Source organism: Ambystoma mexicanum, chromosome 10, assembly GCF_040938575.1.
Source record: "Ambystoma mexicanum isolate Mex_15411 chromosome 10, UKY_AmexF1_1, whole genome shotgun sequence".
In the NCBI taxonomy this organism is placed as follows: Eukaryota; Metazoa; Chordata; class Amphibia; order Caudata; family Ambystomatidae; genus Ambystoma; species Ambystoma mexicanum.
The window spans coordinates 255893193-255913299 of NC_090932.1; the positions used below are offsets into that span (position 1 = coordinate 255893193).

Sequence of the window (20107 nt, forward strand, 5' to 3'; positions counted from 1 at the left end):
CCATGTCCACCTGTGACTGGCTTTGTGGTAAAGTTATTCGAAATTAGTATAGATTTGAAAGGGAAGAAAAATGTGCTTGTGGTAATATGGTCATAGGGTTCTCTTTTTGCCTTCTGCAGGCTGCTATGGAAAGCAAAGTGGGGCCCTGTATGGAACCCTGACCTTCCCTTTCCATGGTGGCCATCCTGGAAAAGGATTTTCCTTCCTAAACCGGGACGCAGGCGTCCCGGTGTTGGAAGAAAAATCCTATTTTTTAGCACCCCGGATTCCCGCTTTGGGAACCTAGGGTGCTAATGCCCTTCATCCCCCATTTCAGGGGCTGGAATGGGGGGATAATGGTCCAGAGACCTCATTATCCAGCCTCCTTTCGCTTGGGCTGATAACTTGGGCTGCTGGGCCGGTATCCACCGTTCCAGTCCCTGGAACAGCGGATGAACGCCAGAATATTCCCATTAGCATAACACAAAATGCAAATGGAAATGTTGGAAAATCTTATTTAGTCTATGTACTTTACTGAGAAATATAAAGTAGATGGAGTCTATACATTTTTTTTTTAGTTCTATTTTTTAACTGTGAAAGGTGGTTCCTAAAGGAATATGTTGTTTGTTGTTTTTGGATGTATTTTTTTGGCAGGAGAGCTGAGAACGAAAGGTGGGGAGAGAAATGAGGGAATAGCAACCAAACACTAATATGGAGGGGTAGGTGGACAAGGGAAAATGTTGCGCGTGTGTTATTTCTAAGTTAGGGGGCACTGTTTCTCATGCTCCTTGATTACAGCAGTGGTGGTGGCTCTGGGGAGGAGGGATGGCATTAGCTGATGCCATTTTAAGATAAATAGCAGCTTTGCTAAAAGTATGTACTATGTACTAGATTGTTAATGGATAATGAGTAGGAATAGGTGTTGGAACTGTGCATGGGACATTTTGAAGTTGAAAGTTCCTAGATCAGTAGAAAATGCAGTTCCAAACTGTCTGCCAAGCAGAGATCTTATGGTGAAGTGCAGACGGGTTCTCAGACACATCATCATGCCGCCCGCCAGCGTATGGTCATGTGGCACTGTCCGGAAGGTCCGCTATGAAGTCAGATGTTTGTAGACGCCTACGGATGCAAAACAAGTTGAAATAGTTGCAAGAAGTGTATAGAAGTGTTACAAATTATTCCAGATGGTGGGAAATGGCAGAGTTTTAAGGTGAAACTTTGGAAATTGGGCACAAATATTGCTATATTGGGTAAGTATGATATTAGTATTAGTAAGTTGTAGGAAAATAGCATGCACTGGTAAAAACCCTGACACGTTGTGATGTCATCTTTGATGTCCTGGATGTTAATCTTAGCAGTGCACAGTGGTGGCGTGAGTTATGGTTGCTTAGCTTACCATAACTGGCACATTTCAGGGGTTTTTCGGTTTTACTTGGAACCACAACGTCCATTAAACAAAGTTTTTTCCTTTGAATTTCATAAGTTTTTATTAGTCCAACTTAACCATGACGTCCCTTTGACAAAGTTTTTTCAGTGAATATATATTTATATATATACATATATATATATATATATATTTTTGGGGGGTAATGATTGAGCGCAAACCTAGATTTGTAAAGCAACAGAGCGCTTTGCAAAGTCATAGGGGAAACTACAGGGGTGGGGAGTAAGTATTGAGGGCTACGGCGTAGGAGCAGGGACTGAGCTATGAAGGGGATATGTGTGACAATCCAGAGACTAATCCACTGTGGGTTAGCAGCAAGTAAAATTATGAGCAACCTGGATGTAAACATAGAAGAGGGTACAATATCGGCGAGAAGATGAAGTGGAGGAAAACAGCAGGGGGGCTAAACAGGAAGGGCTGAACGATTACGCCGGCCTCAGGAACAGGACAGAGGATGGAGCCATTATGTGGAGAGGGGGCATCGAACAACCCTGTGTGGTATTCAGTCTACTTCCCATTACATCTCTCATAGCCCATACATTCAAGTGAAAGCGCAAGAACATGTTTCTGTATTGGGGTGCAGGAAATTTAGTCAAATACAGCTCCGGTTCACTAAAATGCATTAGTCTGAAATCTGCATTATGGAAGCCTGTTAGCGAGAATTCTCATAAATGGCTGATTTCCCTGACCTAATGAGTCCCTCAGCAGCTTTGCTGGATTTCTAGGATTTATTTTTTCACCTGGTAAGAGTGTGAGCCTTTTTTCCCACTGTTACATGTGTTTTGCTGTGTGTGTTTTTACAATGTGTGTGTTCTTGGGCTCTGGAGCCTCACCTACTCCATGAGCACCACTTTTGTGTGTGTTACACAGCACCTTCAGTGCAGTGACATAGGGTTGTCTTTTAGACTTCCCACTGACTCCATTTTTCTGGGGCTGACTACTGTCCCCCAGAAACATGTAAAGTTGCCATTAACTTTATGTAGTATTGGAAAGGGTTAATTCTTATCCCTTTTTGTCTGTCTCTCTTGGAGCATTGTTTTGCTCCCTTTTCATCAAGACTTGGCTGGCGGCAGTGGTAACTACCCTATTTTTTCTACCGGGGTTATCTTATATAACCATGGTATTGTTTTAGGCTATCATAGTAGCCTCAAACTTAAATCCGCTTGACCATATTGATTTTAATATTACTCCGGCTGGGTTTATTCGCCATTTCTTGTTGTAAAAGTCTTTCTCATGTTTTACTCTGCGCGCCAAACCAGGTTTGGTTTCTTTGTTCGCCGTCTTTTCGCAGGCTTCTGCACAGAAGCCCACCTTAAGGTGCCTGAAAGTCTGGGTAGGCAGGCTGTGAGGGAGGGGTCTTAGGACCCCTGCCATGGGTTCCCTTGGTAACTCAAGTCGCACTCCTGTTTGATTGGCTGGGTGACTGTGCTGCCAGGACAGCCACCCTGCTGTGTGATTGACAGCCAGGCTGTGTGAATGGGGGAAAACTGCATAAAAAGCAGGTCTCTGGGACTGAAAAGGCAGAGTCGCCACTGGAACGAAAGAACCAACGAGGAGCTGATGGAAGAGGACCCCTACAACAACTGAACCACCCGTTGAAGCCCTTCTGCAGGTCCGAATCTTCAGAATCCGACGACAGAGAAGATCCTCCAAGAAACTTCTTCCCTTGAGCTAGTGGGACCAACCAGTTTGCCCAAACTTCAAGCCAGGAACCCTCCTCTGGTCGAATTTGCTGTACAGAGGTACAGTGGGCCGGGTAGCCAGGAAGGTTGGACCCTGCTTGGGTTTTAAGGAGCGCACCTTTTATTTGTTGCTTTGCTCTGCTGCTGGTTTCTTCCCTGGGTAGTGCAGGACCCTCCAGTCTTCATACTTCTTGTCAGTCTGACATCCGCTTCAGGAACCATGAGCCTGCAGGAACTACCAGGAACGTCCGCCTCAGCTACAGCTCCCTCTCCGTTTTAAGGTACTGTGCAAACCCAGTTGTTCTTTGCGTTCAGCCGCAGTGAAAGGGTGTGAAATCTTTCGCCAAACTGAGGGCTTGTCCTTCTCTTCTTTTAACATTAACTTTTCTTCCAACCAACTTCCTCCGGAACCCGTGGCACGAACCTTACCACGAACTATCCTGAGCTGTGTGATCTAGAGCAAAATTCTTTTGTCCCATTGACTTTGGCCCTAAGCCTTTTCTACCTGATTCTATCATTGTAGTTCTTACTGCTCTATTGCCCTGAGTACTTACCTGTTGGTGTGGTTCCATTTTTATCTAACTTGATCTTACCCTCCCTTTTAAATTGCTAGAGTGCCATTTTGCTCCCACTTCATTTTGTGAGCTTAACTTGTCTGGAACTTATTGGGAGTGGTGTGGTGTATTTATGATTGTGATTTTTAGCCTGCTTATAATAGTGAAATGTTATACAACTATTGAGTAAATAAATATGTATTCTTTTACTTAGAAACCTTGAGTCAGTGTTTGCCTGAATCATAGTAATTGATGTCCTTTGTGTAAATATTTGATACTGCTCACTTACTCTTGAGATACGTCTGGCTGCTCAGCTACTGCTACCACTTGTTCTGGATAGCACAGGCTTGTACCAAAGATGAATTTGTACCGTCACATGTAGTCTTAATTGTGTGTGGTGTTCCCAAAGGGTACTGCATATAATTCTGCCTGACAAAGCCCTTTGATTGGATGCATTGTTGTCAAGTCAATTGCCAGTCATATAACCATCATTTTTCTTTGCTCGCCCCAGATTAGTTGTTAACAAATCTACAGAATTTTCAGCTGCCTCCATCACAGCAAATATTTGTCTTTTCCACAGGCACATTCATTTATCATCCATGGTGAAATTTAGGACATAGGCTATAGCTGAGAGCAAGGGACTTGTGTTCAATTCTATAATACATTTCCTATACACATCGATAATTTTCCACATACATATGATGTTAAGCGACAATAGTCCAAGTTCATGTGGAACTATAGCCATTGGTTGGCTACATGGTAACAAGAGTACTTTCTTCCAGTGTTGTCCCTCTAGCCTGGTCCAGAAGATCGTACCCTGATAGGCTCTGGTTTCTGCACCATAGGTGACAGTCAGGACAAATGTTTGTTTATAATATAAAAGGAGTGGTGTGGTTGAGAATGTGACATATTTTTTGTGAATTATTCGCGCTTGCACAGTAGCCATTTGAACCTTTCTCTTTAACTCATTCAAATAAGGCCAATGAGCAGTATGGTTATTCGTGTTCACCCCAAGATACGAGTATTCATTAACTACTTCCAAGGGAGTGTTATACAAGGGCCACTTTGAAGATGATTTCTTTGCAGACCGTTTGGATGCACAAATTAGGATCTTGGTTTTGGTTACATTTACAGTCAGATTGTTCATGTTTGCATAAGCCTCCAAAGCTGATAACAAATTCTGTAGGCCTTTTGAGTTTTTAGAGAAGAGAACAAGGTTGTTGGCATACATTAGCCACGGTAAAACACAAGTGCCAAACTTTGGCGAATCAGAAATTGGATTACAAAGGTGTTTGCCAATCTCTGCTATGTAAAAATTAAAGAGTAAAATGCTAAAATACATTGATGTTTCAGGCCTCTGTTCTGTACGTGGGGATAGGTTGAAATAATCTCCCAACTAACGATCAGCAAATCTGGATTGAGGTGTTTGTATAAAGCTGTCTAATGGGTCCCATGTCATTTCATCGCCTGCAATGTCATCCCCTGTCATTTTAACGTGTACATTCCAACGAAAATGCTCATCGTTTTTTGAGGTGGGCGTTTGGGGGGTCCCGCCATCCCCCCTCCCATGCTTATTTTTGGCTATTGCCTACCCACCCAAAACCCTTATCTGCCCTTTCCCACCCCCCTAAAAAATTTGATGAGCATATTCTTTGTAATATGCACGTTAAAATGCCAGGGGATGGAAATGCAGGCGATGAAAGGACGTCGTACCGTCTAATGAAGGTCTGTAAATAAGAAAGACAGGCTGTATCTTCCATTTTATCAAATAATAGCTCTCTCAAGACAAATGCCATGTGAACAGGGTATCTTACTTGTTGGGCATGTTATGAATTTGCAGAAAACAGAAACTTTTTGTAGATAGGGTAGTTTGTTTTTTAATGTTTGGTGTTTCAGGTAAGGGGAGGACGTATTCTGCAGGTGGTTTGAAGAGGTCATAGCAAAGGCACATTATAACTACCCAAAGGATCAGTATGTCCACGAGAAGCTATAAGGGCCTTCCACATGGGGGTATATCAAGGTGCCACCTGGCCGGTGGAGTGACTTTGCTGTAAATGTTGTGGGGACATGATATCTAAATGAAAGAGGCCCTGCCAAATGAGTCGGACAAAATTGTGTGCCACGAAAGTTGGGGGGGACAAACAACCTTGACCCCCCTTCAATTACACCCATGCCCCTGGCCCAACCCACATACATCTGTTAATCATTATTGCCTTCATGTATATGGCCCAGGTACTCAAATGTATGGAGGCAGGGCTCCTCAGGATTTGTTTTGTCTTTTTTGCTTGGAATCAGAATAACTACACATATTGTTGTGCAATATGATTTGGTATTTTGGTTGTGTGTTTTCTGGGTTCTCATGGCTAACACCAATGTACTTTCGGCATGTCTCAAGTTTAAAGACAGACAGTGACTTGGACGTTTTGTCTGCATTGTTTCCCACTAAATGTCACTACTCCTTGTCCTACTCTTCCTTATCTTATCACCGTGCTGATATTTGCCTTGCCCACCATATGAGGATGCGGTTGGTATCATCCCCCGAGGCATTGACATTGGTGCATAGGACACGTTTGTGTGAGCAGAGTTGTGTTTTTCAAACAAACCGGGTGTAATTTTCTGTCCACAATGTGAAACATCTATGAGTAAGTACTGTGACGCGCAGGAGTGGGGCTATGATTTATGAAGATTACCAGTGTTCTTTCCAGACATCACTTTTCCCCTGATTCAGCTGAATGAGAGAGTGGTATCGATGTGCATCAAACAACGATGAATGAAATACAATTTGCACCTGCGGAAGGGTGCGAGATAGCTGGAACAGCAGGCGAGAATACACAAACCCTTCCTGCTGTTCCAGTCACCCGGGGACCTTCCCCGGGATGCGCTTTCTTTTCCCTTGTTCTTATTTTTCTAACATGGGGATGCAACAGGGAGGCTTTCTCTGTTGCCTCCCCATTTTAGAAAAACCCAATTCCCCTTCTCCCCACCCCAACTTGCCTGTAGGACCGGAGCCTTCCGTTCTGGTGACTGATGCTCCTCCTGTCTGGCCTCCGCCATTACAATAGAAAAGGGACTAGGTCCCTTTTCGGATGACAGTGGCCATTTTGGACCATGTTTTTCATGGCTGCCTTCATCCAAAAGTGCACCTAGTCCCAATTCTATTTTAATTTAATAATAATAATAATAATAATAGTTATTATTATTACTATGGCGGAGAACATTATTTTTACTCTGGCGTGGTATGGGCTCTCACTGAGCTCATCTCCCGTTGGAAGGAGAAAAAACGGAAAAGTATCTGCACCCCGGTAAATGCCGGGGTACGAATAGCTTTCACGGCCCGGCAGGGGGGCGGGCATGGGGATTAACGGCTCACAGTCCTAGCTGAGACCCTCACTTTGCTCGGGCGTACCAAAGCTCAGGCTGGTGGGCACTTAAACCCCATGTCCACCCTCCACCCAGGACATGAAAGCTATATGAAATGAAATAGTATTGAGTGGTGCTCGATAGGTTAGTGCTCATCTGTAATAGTGATTAATGAATGTCTGGTCAGTGATTCAGTGGCTTCTTCTGAACATTCCCATCTATATCTTTCATATTTCTGCCTGTCGTCTTGGTATATCCATCAAACGTGCATAGATAATTCTGCACTGGCTATGCCTAGCCACTCAATTATCATGCAGCCCTATGCTTTCATGTTAGTTTGTGCCTGCTCAGCCCTTTCTCTTATAGTTTGTCAACATCATTAACACTTTAGACAACCTTCCTATTTCTCTTTATCGTTTGTCTTTATCTTTCTCATGCTCCCTCTCTTCTTTTTCTTCTTGGTAATTCTTGATCGGTTTATTTGTGTTATGTAGTGCCACACTACATTATGGCTGCATCAAGGTGCTTTGAGAGGAAGAAGGTTGACAGGAGGAAGGTGCTTTCTTAGAGTGCATTGAACATTTCACCGTTTTGAGACCTTGCCTGTATTTTCTAGCTGTAAGGGTAGATCATTCCTTAAGAAGAAAGCCTACGACTTGTGGTGCTCTTAGTCACCTCATCGCTTTCTCTCTCACAACTACTTTAAAGCCTTTTCACTTGGTGTATGCTGCTTCCCACAACGTGTTTTTTTTTCTCCTCAGAACGTGTGACCCTAGACCCCGAGACAGCAAACTCTCATCTTCTCCTGTCGGCTGACTGGAAGACTGTGACGTTTGCAAACACGAGCCAGAACCTTGACAACAACACAAAGCGATTCGACACAGATCCATGCGTCCTGGGAAGTCAAGGCTACAACTCGGGGAAGCACTACTTCCGGGCGTCAGGCGATGCAGGATATCTTGTGGGGTTCTTTACCGAGGGTGGCAGGAGAAAGGGTGTGCTCAAACTGTCGAGGGATGCTGGACTGTATTTCTTTGTAAGGTCCAAAGGGGATGACATCTCAACTGTCGGGGCACTTCTGGATTGTGACCAAAAAAGGGTGTTTTTTTACAACGCAGACACAAAAAAAATAATGGACACCTACCCGATTTCCACTAATGACAAAATGTTTCCCTTCATATTTGTAGGTGTAGGGCAGGTGCGTGTGGATTAGTTGATCTTTTGCTCTTTCATTTCTTGTGCTTACTGCGTTTGCTAGCTAATTCAGGATTCATGTTCTGAACATCACACCACCATCATGCATGCAGAAAGCAGAATGATCCGAAATAAAATCCCACCTAAGCATACATCTCATGACTTTTGGAAATCATTACATATGTGCACTAATGCGACGCATTTGTTAGAACAAAATAACACATTGATTACCTAATTATCATAAATCTTTTATTTGCAAGCAATCATAACTGAAAAAAAGCAATTTGCATGTAAATGAACCCTTCACGTGTTTTTGACCCAGACTGAGGCCCCTACTCTCAACTTGGCGCAGTGAAGGTGCTAAACAGCACAATTCACTGCTCCATAAGGGATGCCCAGGCTCCACTAGTATTCTCAAGTGGGCCTGGGCGTCCTCGGAGAGCACGACAGTGATCTGTGAGGATTGCACCTGTTTTTAGTTCTAACGTGCGCAATCCAATCGCGGCAGCATTTTTGTAAAATAACGACATATTCGTTATTTTACACAAATGCTGCTGAGAACACAGATGAACACGTTCCTATACACCAAAGTGAGCAGCTTCAACATTGCAGGATGTTGAAGCTGCTTACTTTGGTGTATAGGAAAGTGTTCATATACACCCGTGAACACTTTCATTTTAAGCGAGCAGCTTCAATGTTGTAGGATGCAACGTTGAAGCTGCTCGCTTTGGTGTACATGAAAGTGTTCATATACACTGCGTTGAAGCTGCTAGGTTTGGTGTAAATGAAAGTGTTCATATACACCCGTGTATTGTATATGAAAGCAAGCAGCTTCAACGTTGCATCCTACAACGGTCAAGCTGCTTGCTTTGGTGTACATGAAAGTGTCCATATACAACACACGGGTGTATATGAACACTTTCATTCACACCAAACAAGTCTTCTTGTGGCACTCCTCCAGTTTAACGGCACCAAAAGGGTATTGTATATGTGCGCTAGTTTAGCGCACATATTAAACTGGTGGAGTGCCACAAGAATAGGCTTCCAAGAAACCAGTTTACGAATGTGGCGGTTGCTAGGTTGGTTTCCAACCCATCCCAGCAACCGCCACATGTATTCCGAAAGTGGTGCATTCCTTCCGACTTCGGAGGAATGCGCCACCTTCAGAATAGGTCTTAAAATACCGAAAAGGTCGTTAAGCCTTTTAACGTCCTTTTCGGTACTTAACACCTGATTGAGAATAGGGCCCTGAACAGCGTTTTCTGGGCATGTGCCTCGACACCATCCCTACCAGAATTCTAGAGGCACTGACAAGCGGATGATGGCACTACTCCCCAGCCATGTGATGTATTTGGTGCCAGCTGCAACGCCCCTTCAGAGACATGGGCTAGATTAAGGACTGACACTTCACCAGCCCCACCGCCTTCATAATGTCCATTATGAGACTGAAGAAAGGATGCGTTCTATCTATCCCCATTATTACCTTGGAATACGTGGACATAGTATTCTCAGCATGTATTAAACATCCCTACAGTAATCCAGAATTACACCACAGCCCACCAACCTGCACTTCCACAAACCCTGACTATATGACACCCATGTTATTAACCTCCCAAATGTGAACCCGAGTGCCTCGAGAGTGCATATCTCCTTTTCAAATGAGCGATCCCCGATGCCCTAATGTAGCTTCCATCTAATGATAGAAGTGGTCACCTGTGGAAAACCATGTGTGATTACTTCCCAGTAATCCTCATTACTCCTTCCTCGTCATAAACCTTACAAAACGAGGTAGATCCCACCTCTGAGGGAGGAACCCCTATTGCTTCAAATATGGCTCTGTTCTTTTTTACTCAGCCACCCACCCATCCAGTAAAGGAGTACCACCCACCCAGTATAGGTGTACCACCCATCCAGTAAAGGAGTACCTCCCATCCAGTAAAGGAGTATCACCCATTTAGTATAGGTGCACCACCCATTCAGTATAGGTGTACCTCCCATCCAGTAAAGGAGTACCACCCATTCAGTATAGGTGCACCACCCATCCAGTATAGGTGTACCTGCCAACCAGTAAAGGAGTACCATCCATTCAGTATAGGTGTACCACCCATCCAGTAAAGGAGTGTCACCCATTCAGTAAAGGTGAGCCATTCTTCCAGTTTAGGTGTACTACCCATCCAGTAATGGAGTACCACCCATCCAGTATAGGTGTACCTGCCAACCAGTAAAGGAGTACCACCCATTCAGTATAGGTGTACCACCCATCCAGTAAAGGAGTGTCACCCATTCAGTAAAGGTGTACCACCCATCCAGTATAGGTGTACTACCCATCCAGTAATGGAGTACCACCCACCCAGTATAGGTGTACCACCCATCCAGTAAAGGAGTACCTCCCATCCAGTAAAGGAGTATCACCCATTTAGTATAGGTGCACCACCCATTCAGTATAGGTGTACCTCCCATCCAGTAAAGGAGTACCACCCATTCAGTATAGGTGCACCACCCATCCAGTATAGGTGTACCTGCCAACCAGTAAAGGAGTACCATCCATTCAGTATAGGTGTACCACCCATCCAGTAAAGGAGTGTCACCCATTCAGTAAAGGTGAGCCATTCTTCCAGTTTAGGTGTACTACCCATCCAGTAATGGAGTACCACCCATCCAGTATAGGTGTACCTGCCAACCAGTAAAGGAGTACCACCCATTCAGTATAGGTGTACCACCCATCCAGTAAAGGAGTGTCACCCATTCAGTAAAGGTGTACCACCCATCCAGTATAGGTGTACTACCCATCCAGTAATGGAGTACCACCCACCCAGTATAGGTGTACCACCCATCCAGTAAAGGAGTACCTCCCATCCAGTAAAGGAGTATCACCCATTTAGTATAGGTGCACCACCCATTCAGTATAGGTGTACCTCCCATCCAGTAAAGGAGTACCACCCATTCAGTATAGGTGCACCACCCATCCAGTATAGGTGTACCTGCCAACCAGTAAAGGAGTACCATCCATTCAGTATAGGTGTACCACCCATCCAGTAAAGGAGTGTCACCCATTCAGTAAAGGTGAGCCATTCTTCCAGTTTAGGTGTACTACCCATCCAGTAATGGAGTACCACCCATCCAGTATAGGTGTACCTGCCAACCAGTAAAGGAGTACCACCCATTCAGTATAGGTGTACCACCCATCCAGTAAAGGAGTGTCACCCATTCAGTAAAGGTGTACCACCCATCCAGTATAGGTGTACTACCCATCCAGTAATGGAGTACCACCCATTCAGTATAGGTGCACCACCCATCCAGTATAGGTGTGCCGGTGGTGGATTACTCGGAAACCTCCTGAGTGTTACCAACCTAAGCCCATTTTGGAATGAAGCAGAGATTCTTAGCCTGGGTGGGGATGTAAGGACTCTAAATGAGACTGTGACGAGGAAGAGTGGGACTAAGATTAATGAGGGTCACAGGTAAGTAACATGTGTTTCACTGCCATGACCCGCTTCCTCATCCCAGTCCTAAAAATGTGAGGAATAGTGCATAAGAAGGGCCACCTTCTGACCAGCCAAACAGATATGCAACATGCATGCCTGTATGTTTAATACAGAATAAAAGTGATCTGCTCAGCAAATGTACACGAGAGGAACATACAGACTACAGCCCAAGCAGCTGACCTTCAAAGTCATCTCCTGGCCATGTTGCAAGCAGACACGCTGCTTACGAACAGGTCGTCTGAATAGTCCTAGCCAAAGGTCAACGACCTTGAGAAACCAAACTACGTTCTGAATGTCCAAGAAATCCTCTCAGCTAACACAGAGCAGGGCTCAAAGCCTCAAATACAGTAACAGCTCTTCACACAAAGGCGATAAATGTAAACAGGGAAGAAAGCCATCTTTGAAACCACAAAAGGGCTCATACAACTGAAAGACGCAATTTTACATGGTCACTGGTCTGGAAGGAAGCGATCTCCATTAAACATGCTAAAGTTTCACTAGAATACCTTCAATATGCAAAGGAAATGATTGCAAGGAGCAGCGCTGCAAAAGACCCACCCCTAGATAAAAGAGCCCGAGGAGAGGAATGGCAAATAGGGAACAAGTATGCACCTTGCGTGCCAGAGGTACATAACCTGCACACCACCCATTGCTGAAAGCCTTACTAGCAGATCCTGGGACATTAATCGGTAACCCAATACCTCACTAGGAGTAGATTGTAGACTTCCTATATCATTCTTAAGGGGAAATGTGATGCTGGAGTCGCGCCTGACCCATGTCTCAACAGAGACTTTAACCTCCATGAAGCATGAACCACAGGTGCGGATAGAAAGGCCAAGAGAAACTGCAACGGCAGACCCCGCTTCAGAAATACTGGCACCAGTTTCTAGAAGCGCACAATATGGCCATGCTCTACAGTTAGGGAGAGGTAGTACTTGCTCAGAAGAAAAAGCACCTTAACAGAAATCCATGGACCTCTATGTAGGAACAGAAAATAGTTTGCTTGCTTGAAAAAAGCCATAGGGCAATTGATCTGGGCCCACATCCTCTCATTCAGCTCAGGTCAGATATACTGTGCTGCAGAGCGGCATGTGTACGTATTGCTCTTTTTATTAGTTGAATCAGCCATCTCACTGACACATTTTTCCACTGTTTTGGCCGATTTTTTATCTGTGATGCACACAGAACATGGCCTCCAAAGATGCTTTTTCTCACTTCACCACTAGGTGGCTCTCGTTCAACAGGATTCGAAATACCTGCACCTGTATGCGCTGACCCTGGTCACAAATGCACTGTGAAGAGGAGCGCGCGCCTGTGATTGACTTATTTTCAAGCACAACAGTGTTCAGGTGCCCTTGATACACTGCCAGATCGGAGGACGCGTGGTTGATCGAGATTCGAGCCTGTTGAAACCCACATAAACTATGTGAACACCTCATCAACGGGGTGACTGCCCAAACAACTGAGCAACAGCTTTCAATCTGTTCCCGCCATTGTTATGTTGAATCTATTAAATACATCATGCATTTATTTATTATTATCCATTTCATGTATGCCCTGCTTTTCTTTCAGGGGAGGGTCTTTTTAACCATTCCCATTTCTTTGGGTGCAGGGAATAAGCGCCATTTGCATGTGAAAGCAGTCTGTGATTATTGACACTTACTATTTATTGTTTTTATTTATTCCCCATTGTTTTTATAGTACTTGCTAGTATTAATGCTTGTTTTTATGTGATAAAGTATAGTGGGGTGAAGGACGGGGTGTCATGTGTATTGGGGCAATGCTGTGGAAGTGACTTTCACAGCTGCATTTCTTCCCCATCCCCCTGCCCGCCTCCCCGCAAGAGATCTAGCAATAGATATCCAAGATTGAACAGTGAATGCTGTATTACACACCACACACACACACACACACACATCCTGAGTTGCAGAGGTGGGTATCAAGGCATCCTATACAGTACACAGAAGCACTCTGCACTTCTCAATGAACCACTCTCCCCCACAGCACCGTTTCTTTCAGAAGCTCCCCTCCTCGCCCAAACTCGGTCAAACCTAACCAAGTGCTGAGTACCGAGGCCTAAGGTTTGTGGTCATTCAGGGAACATCAAGGAGCATGAAGGGGGCTTGTTGCTGTGGCACTGGGATGCCTACTCATTCCCTGCTTTTTTCATGTGCTTCTTTTATCGAATCCAATATGTATTTCTGCTGTGCGATAATAGCTACGTACCAACAAATACTGAATGCGTTCACCGGGCCCTGTGCTTATTTCCCAGACCTAATAAAACATTGGATCAGATGTTTACAGTTACTTAGTTCTAACTCGTTGTTTTAATTTGTTTCCTGCTGTTTTTACACTGCCACTTATGAAGTAGCTTTCGGAGTTGGTTTGAAAGACATCAATACCATACACAGGAACAATCACCACTTCTTTATGAGCCCCACTCCACTACCGCTCCGGTTTCTTCAAAATTCCTGCGGAACTGAAGTTGCCCACCACTCCCTCCCCTTCTCTCTATGGCTAATTGACACCTGAATAAATGCTGAGTGCTGAGATGGGAACAGACTCTCAGACTCCCCTACACCTTCTTGCTATGTGCCTTCAGACCATTCATCAAGGGTACATTGAGCTGCCCTGCACAGCATTCTCCATGCTGATTTTTGAGGTGATATTTTTAACTCAGAATGTCTTTCTGCCTATGGCTTTCCACACAGACTAGTTTAGAGAACAGGAGTTTCATTTTATCAATGCTGTTTTTTTTGTTTGTGATATTAGGTGTTGCTATGAGCCAAAACTATTTCATTGGAGTACAGCTAGGGAGGAATGGCATATGAGTAGGGATATAAGGAAATGAAACATGAGTAGGAACAAAGAGTGTGAGAAATTGGAACATACGGACAGGGAGAGTGTGCACGCGTGGGCTTTTTGATTTTTTGATAAATAGAAATGAATGATGGGAGATTAGCCCCTAAAATGTGTGCGGCTATTCTGCACCCATTTTATCTGCTCACCGCACGAAATGCATAGTCATGTGTACTGCAGGAAGACAAAGCCTACAGGCGCCGCCTTCCCCTGTCATATTCAGCCGGAATGTGACAGCCACGGGTACATAAAAGCATCTGAAGAAGGTGGGAAGGCACACCTTCCTCCAACCATGGGTAATTTAAATATCAAAGGCTCCATGGATCTGCTTTCCTTTTGTCTAATCCGGCTGGTGGCAGTGCATACTAACGAGAGAATTGAGGCAACCCTGAACAGGATTGGTTGCCGGACAGACAACAGGAAAAGCGGGGCTAACACCCCGATGAAAGGCAGTGAATGGCCTGTCTGGGTCCAACAGTTACCATAAGTGTCCCTGCAGAGCAGACATCTTTCAGAGGGGAGAAGTATGTGATTTGGGGGAGACAAGTAGTCTGCTCTCGCAAATACTTCAAGGGAAACCTGTGCTTTAATCAAGAGTCAGAGGGCGCAGTTAATCAGAGAGACACTTTGATCTACAACAGACAGGAAGATGGGTGGGACCTAGGTATGTGTTGTCACCCTTGTCTGTCATGCTGCAGAGCACTCTGGTCCTGACCTCATGCATAACAGAAGATTGTTGGTGGGGACCCAGGATTGGTTCATTAAGGTGGGCTTAGCCTCCACCAACCACTGGGGCCCATATGGCTTTAAGAGAGGACTGAACCCCTCACCTGGCAGATCATCTGGTGACTTTGAAAGGAGTAAGAAGGACTCATTTGAACCAGGGCTGAAGGTACAGTCTACCTTACAATTTCCGTCAGTGAAGGAAGGCCTGGCGCTCCAAGAGGGAAGAAAGATGCCTTCCCTAAACATCTCCCAGGGAACAGAGGGAGATACCGGACTCAGAGAACCGGTCCAGCAACTCCAGAACCGGTACCGAGCAGCACACCTCGTGCCCTGCTAGGTTCTGCCAGCAAGCTTCCCAGGTGGGAATTGCCAGAGAGTCTCTGGACCAAGGACAAGGCCGTTGCCTGCAAACTCTCTGCTAAGCTTTGGGCCGTCCGCCTTGAAAGGATTCGAGCCCTGTGAAGAAGCTAGGAGAAGTGCCACACAAGCATCATCCAGTGTCCATCTTTTAAGGACATTTTCGAGACAGTCGAGTCTTCGAACTGCATCCAGTTGCAATGCTGACTGTACTCATGCCACAGTAACCAGAGCCGTCCAAACCGCCTCGACCAGCATTCCAGATCTGCCAACCAGCACTGAGACAACGATTCTAGGCCTTGAGTCACCACGCCAGACAGCCTGTAGATGTCTGTCCAGCCTCGCTTGCCAAACTGCCTGTCGGCTGGTACCCGCAGCTGTCTCCTGCCACTAACTCTGTTTCAAGGGCTCAGAAGCACCCTGGAACTGCCTTGATGCTGTCGAGCACCAAGAACTTCTTCAGCACCAGGTACATTGTGGTTCTGCTCCCCAGGACTGTAGAGACAGTTACAACCCTTTGCCCCCTTGGTGCTGGAACCGAATAACCCTGAACAATGAGACTGATTACTTTACCAACAACCCTCCTGTCAGTATCCAGAGTGCATCCCTATCCTTTGTGAAACTGTCTGTCCTCTGTGTTCCTTTACATGATGGGTCGTATTTGTAGTGTGCCAGAACTCTCTGTTGTAATAATAATAAAGTAGATATTTTTATATAACCTTGACTGGACATTCTCTTTTATCATTGGATAATAATTATATTTTTGCTCTGTTGCAACTATCCAACGATCCACGACCTTGCAGAAATAAGCCTGCTGTTCCGTCCACGTTATCAAAATTGTCTTATAATTCACTTGTATTCCAATCTGTTCAGATCCCTTCTTGTGTACTTGAGGTGTGGGGTTGATTGATGGTTCAGAAACCTATATTCATCCCTGCACCCCTGGTGCCCTGGATGTTGATTTGTCACCTTTGTGACAGCAGAGGAATGGGAAACACAGAGGCACCAGCACAGTAAATAACAGTGCTGGTGCCTCTGTGAAAGTCTGTGAGCAGCTGCCGGCCGCCTGCCAGGTCAGACCTGGCAGGCGGGACTGCAGCCACCTGCAGACTCGGAGTGTGCCGGCCCGGTAACAACAGTGCTGGTAGTCTGACCGGCATCATTGTTACCGGACCGGCATGCTCGTAATGAGGCCCATAGTCATTTAAACAGTTTACTCAGTCTTCAAAAACAGCTGTATATGTTTATTGTTAGTTATCGGCAAGGTATCTCTCCTTACCTTCTTCACTGTTATTGATTGGGATATAAATGTTCTGTCCTATCTTAATTCAATCCTTGGGTGATCCATGTTGGATTTTCCCCACTGGTGGTCACTGAAAGAAAGTATCACAAAGCTACAAGATACTGATAACACGTGGTCAACTGGTAACCGCTGTAACAGTGTACCACTTCCTTGAGTCAGTGGCTCTCATAAGCTTATGTTGAAAAGAAGGGGGGGTTCTGAGTTATAGACCCATCTGTTGAAAGGGCCTTGTCTGCCCTGAAAACAAAACAAATCATGGAATTCATCACCAATTAATTGATTTGCAGTCGGGCACTATATTGTAGTAACCCGTAGATAGTCATAGGATAAAAGGCCTTACCTAAATCTTACAGAAAATTAAATGGTCTTTCAGCCGTCTAGGTATATTAGTTAGACCTTCACTTCAGTTTGATTTTACCCTAAGGTAATGATGTCATTACATAACGCAGCGACATAATACGCGTCACGCGACCGCAGCAATGTATGGGAGTCTAGAGAAATGCCCTGTGGACATCATGGCTTAAATCAGGCAGTCCGGGTATAGAGTAACTAAATATATTCTCAATGGAGGCCTCACTTTACATAGGGGAAAGTGCCGAACTCGTGTCTGGCTGAAAACATAAGCGTATGTATCTGTAAATAAAGAAACTACCCCAGGTCAACGGGGTAGTTATTTACTATTGATTCTCAAGTGTGGAACACTATATGCATCAAACACTGGTCACACATGCTAGTTTGACTGTTAGGCAGAATCACCTGCAGTACCCTTTAGGAACACTACAGGTAATTAGGACTACAAGTGTAAGCACAATTTCACCTTTGGTACAAGCCTGTACTACACAGTAAAGTGGTAGCGATGGCTGAGCAGCCAGACTTATCTCAAGAGTTTAAGTGAGCAGTAGAACAAGTTACACAAAGGACCCACCAGTACAGTGATTCAAGTAAATACTTACGCAAGGTTTCTTAGTAAAAGAATATACTTTTTTTACTCAATCAATTATAAAACATTAGCACAAGCAGCTCAATATCGCACACGAATATACCACAAAAATCTAACCTGTAAGTAATTGAACAAGTGTAGCTCAAAAATCAAGTGTGAGCAAACCGGCACTTCAGATACTTAAGAAGGGAGGGAAAAGACAAGGTTATAAGAATAGACAGCCCACATACATTCATAGGCAGGGCAAAGGGTTTCAGTTAAATACAACCAGCAATTCTTCTCAATAGACCTGGGCCAAAGTCATGGTTCAGAGTCTTTGTATAGGATAGCACAGTTCTGGTATGTAACGGTTAAGTCTGTGCCAAAGATGTTTAACCCTTTAACTGCCATGGGTATTTCCCCCCAGTGCCAGGGCCTTTTTTGGTGATTTCAGTTTGTGGCCATTCAATGGCTTGTAACCTTTTTGTTACATGAGGTATCTCGGCCAAATTTGGCTCCTTTTTTTCCCACATGTAGGTGGTCGTAACGTCACCCAGGAATCCTAGGCTGCTGTAGGGAGGTGAGAGAAAATAAGCAAAAAGTGCGAAAAGTTTGGGTTTTTTCAAAAAATACCAATAAAATGATGTACAAAGAAGCCTGTGGTTTTTTCCTTGTAAGTGCTAGGAACAAATGGTTTGCTGTGCTGAGTTCCCCAATTTCCTGGCTTTCAAGAACAGGTTGAGTGGAAACGAAAAAAAAATATTTTGATGTGGTTATCAAACGTTTTGTGAGAGGTAGGCGATTTTGGACATTTTTGCCAATTGGACATGCATGGACGGAATGGATGTAAAAGGTAGGAAAGCCGAATCGGAGGACAGAAAGGCATATATTTCTGAAAAGTAGACAAAATTCCAAGTTTAGGAAGGGTTGATTTGTGTAGGTCAGGCAACAACTAGGTAGGGGAAACTGCCATAGATTGGGGGAAAAGCAGGAAAATGACTGAAAAAAAGGTATGTGTTGGACATGGTTGGCTTCGTACGGCAATGGCTTCTACTAATTTTGAGAAAAGCAATGCTCCGCTAGATTCCCCCAACTCCTGCAGTTAGGAGAGCACACATTTTTTATAGTGTTTTACAAAACAAGCAATACCACAAGCCAAACACTGAGCCATGGTACACAGGAGTTTTATGCTCACGGCCTGAACAGACACACTTAGCATGTGTAAATCGGGAAAACCAATGTGGTGAGGAATGGCAAGCATACATTTTTTGAAAGAGCACAGGCAGACCTTTTCAAGGGTAGGTGACTTGTGCAGGTTTCAAAAGAGTATGGTGCCTAAAGCAGCGACTAAATGTAGGTCACATTTGGGAAATGAGAGGGTTGTGTGACAAAGGGCACCAGCAAATGGGTCAAAACGTTATGAAAACCACACAAACACAACACATGGCCTACCGTCCCGCGTTCCCACAGGAGTCCCGATGAAAATGGTACCTCACATGTGTGGGTGCACCTACCTGGCCACCAAGGGGAAAGCCTAAAACACAAGTAACCCCAAGTCTGTTTTCACATCTGAATTTGAGACGCTCTGCCGACTGGCACAACATACAGATATGGGCCTCGGGTGTCCAAGCCACCAAGAAAACAGGTGAACCACATGCATTTCCGAAAAGAAGACACCCGTGGGAATCCGCAGAGGTATGATATGCCCAAATCGCCCCAGAATTTATTAACCAGACACCCCCGCAAAGTCCGAAATGTGGGAAAAAAAACGCATTTTCCGCACATTTCGCTCGGCTCACCCATCGAAACACGCCCTCAACAACACATGGCCTACCGTCCCACGTTCCCACAGGTGTCCCGATGAAAACGGTACCTCACATGTGTGGGTGCACCTACCTGGCCACCAAGGGGAAAGCCTAAAACACAAGTAACCCCAAGTCTGTTTTCACACCTGAAATGTCACACTCTCACATCATTCAGATATGGGCCTCGGGTGTCCAAGCCACTGTGGAAAACAGGGAACCCCATGCATTTCCGAAAAGAGGACACCTGTGGGAATCCGCAGAGGTATGATATGCCCAAATCGCCAAGGAATTTATTACCCAGACAACCCCGCAAAGTCCCAAATGTGGGAAAAAAAACGCATTTTCCGCACATTTCGCTCGGCTCACCCATCGAAACACGCCCCCAACAACACATGGCCTACTGTCCCGCGTTCCCACAGGTGTCCCGATGAAAACGGTAC

General features: G+C 44.9%; 1 protein-coding gene across 17 annotated transcripts in view; it reads left to right on the forward strand.

Annotated features, from left to right (window-relative positions):
* The window catches only part of LOC138491330 (E3 ubiquitin-protein ligase TRIM15-like), a 362853-nt gene extending 354488 nt beyond the window's left edge, over nt 1–8365 (forward strand). For all 17 annotated transcript variants that reach the window (XM_069617789.1, XM_069617794.1, XM_069617791.1 and 14 more), the window contains one exon: nt 7781–8365. In XM_069617789.1, coding sequence (XP_069473890.1) covers nt 7781–8232 — 452 coding nt within the window. In that variant the 3' untranslated portion in view covers nt 8233–8365. The remainder of the gene's footprint in view (nt 1–7780) is intronic.
* Nucleotides 8366–20107: the final 11742 nt, after the last annotated feature.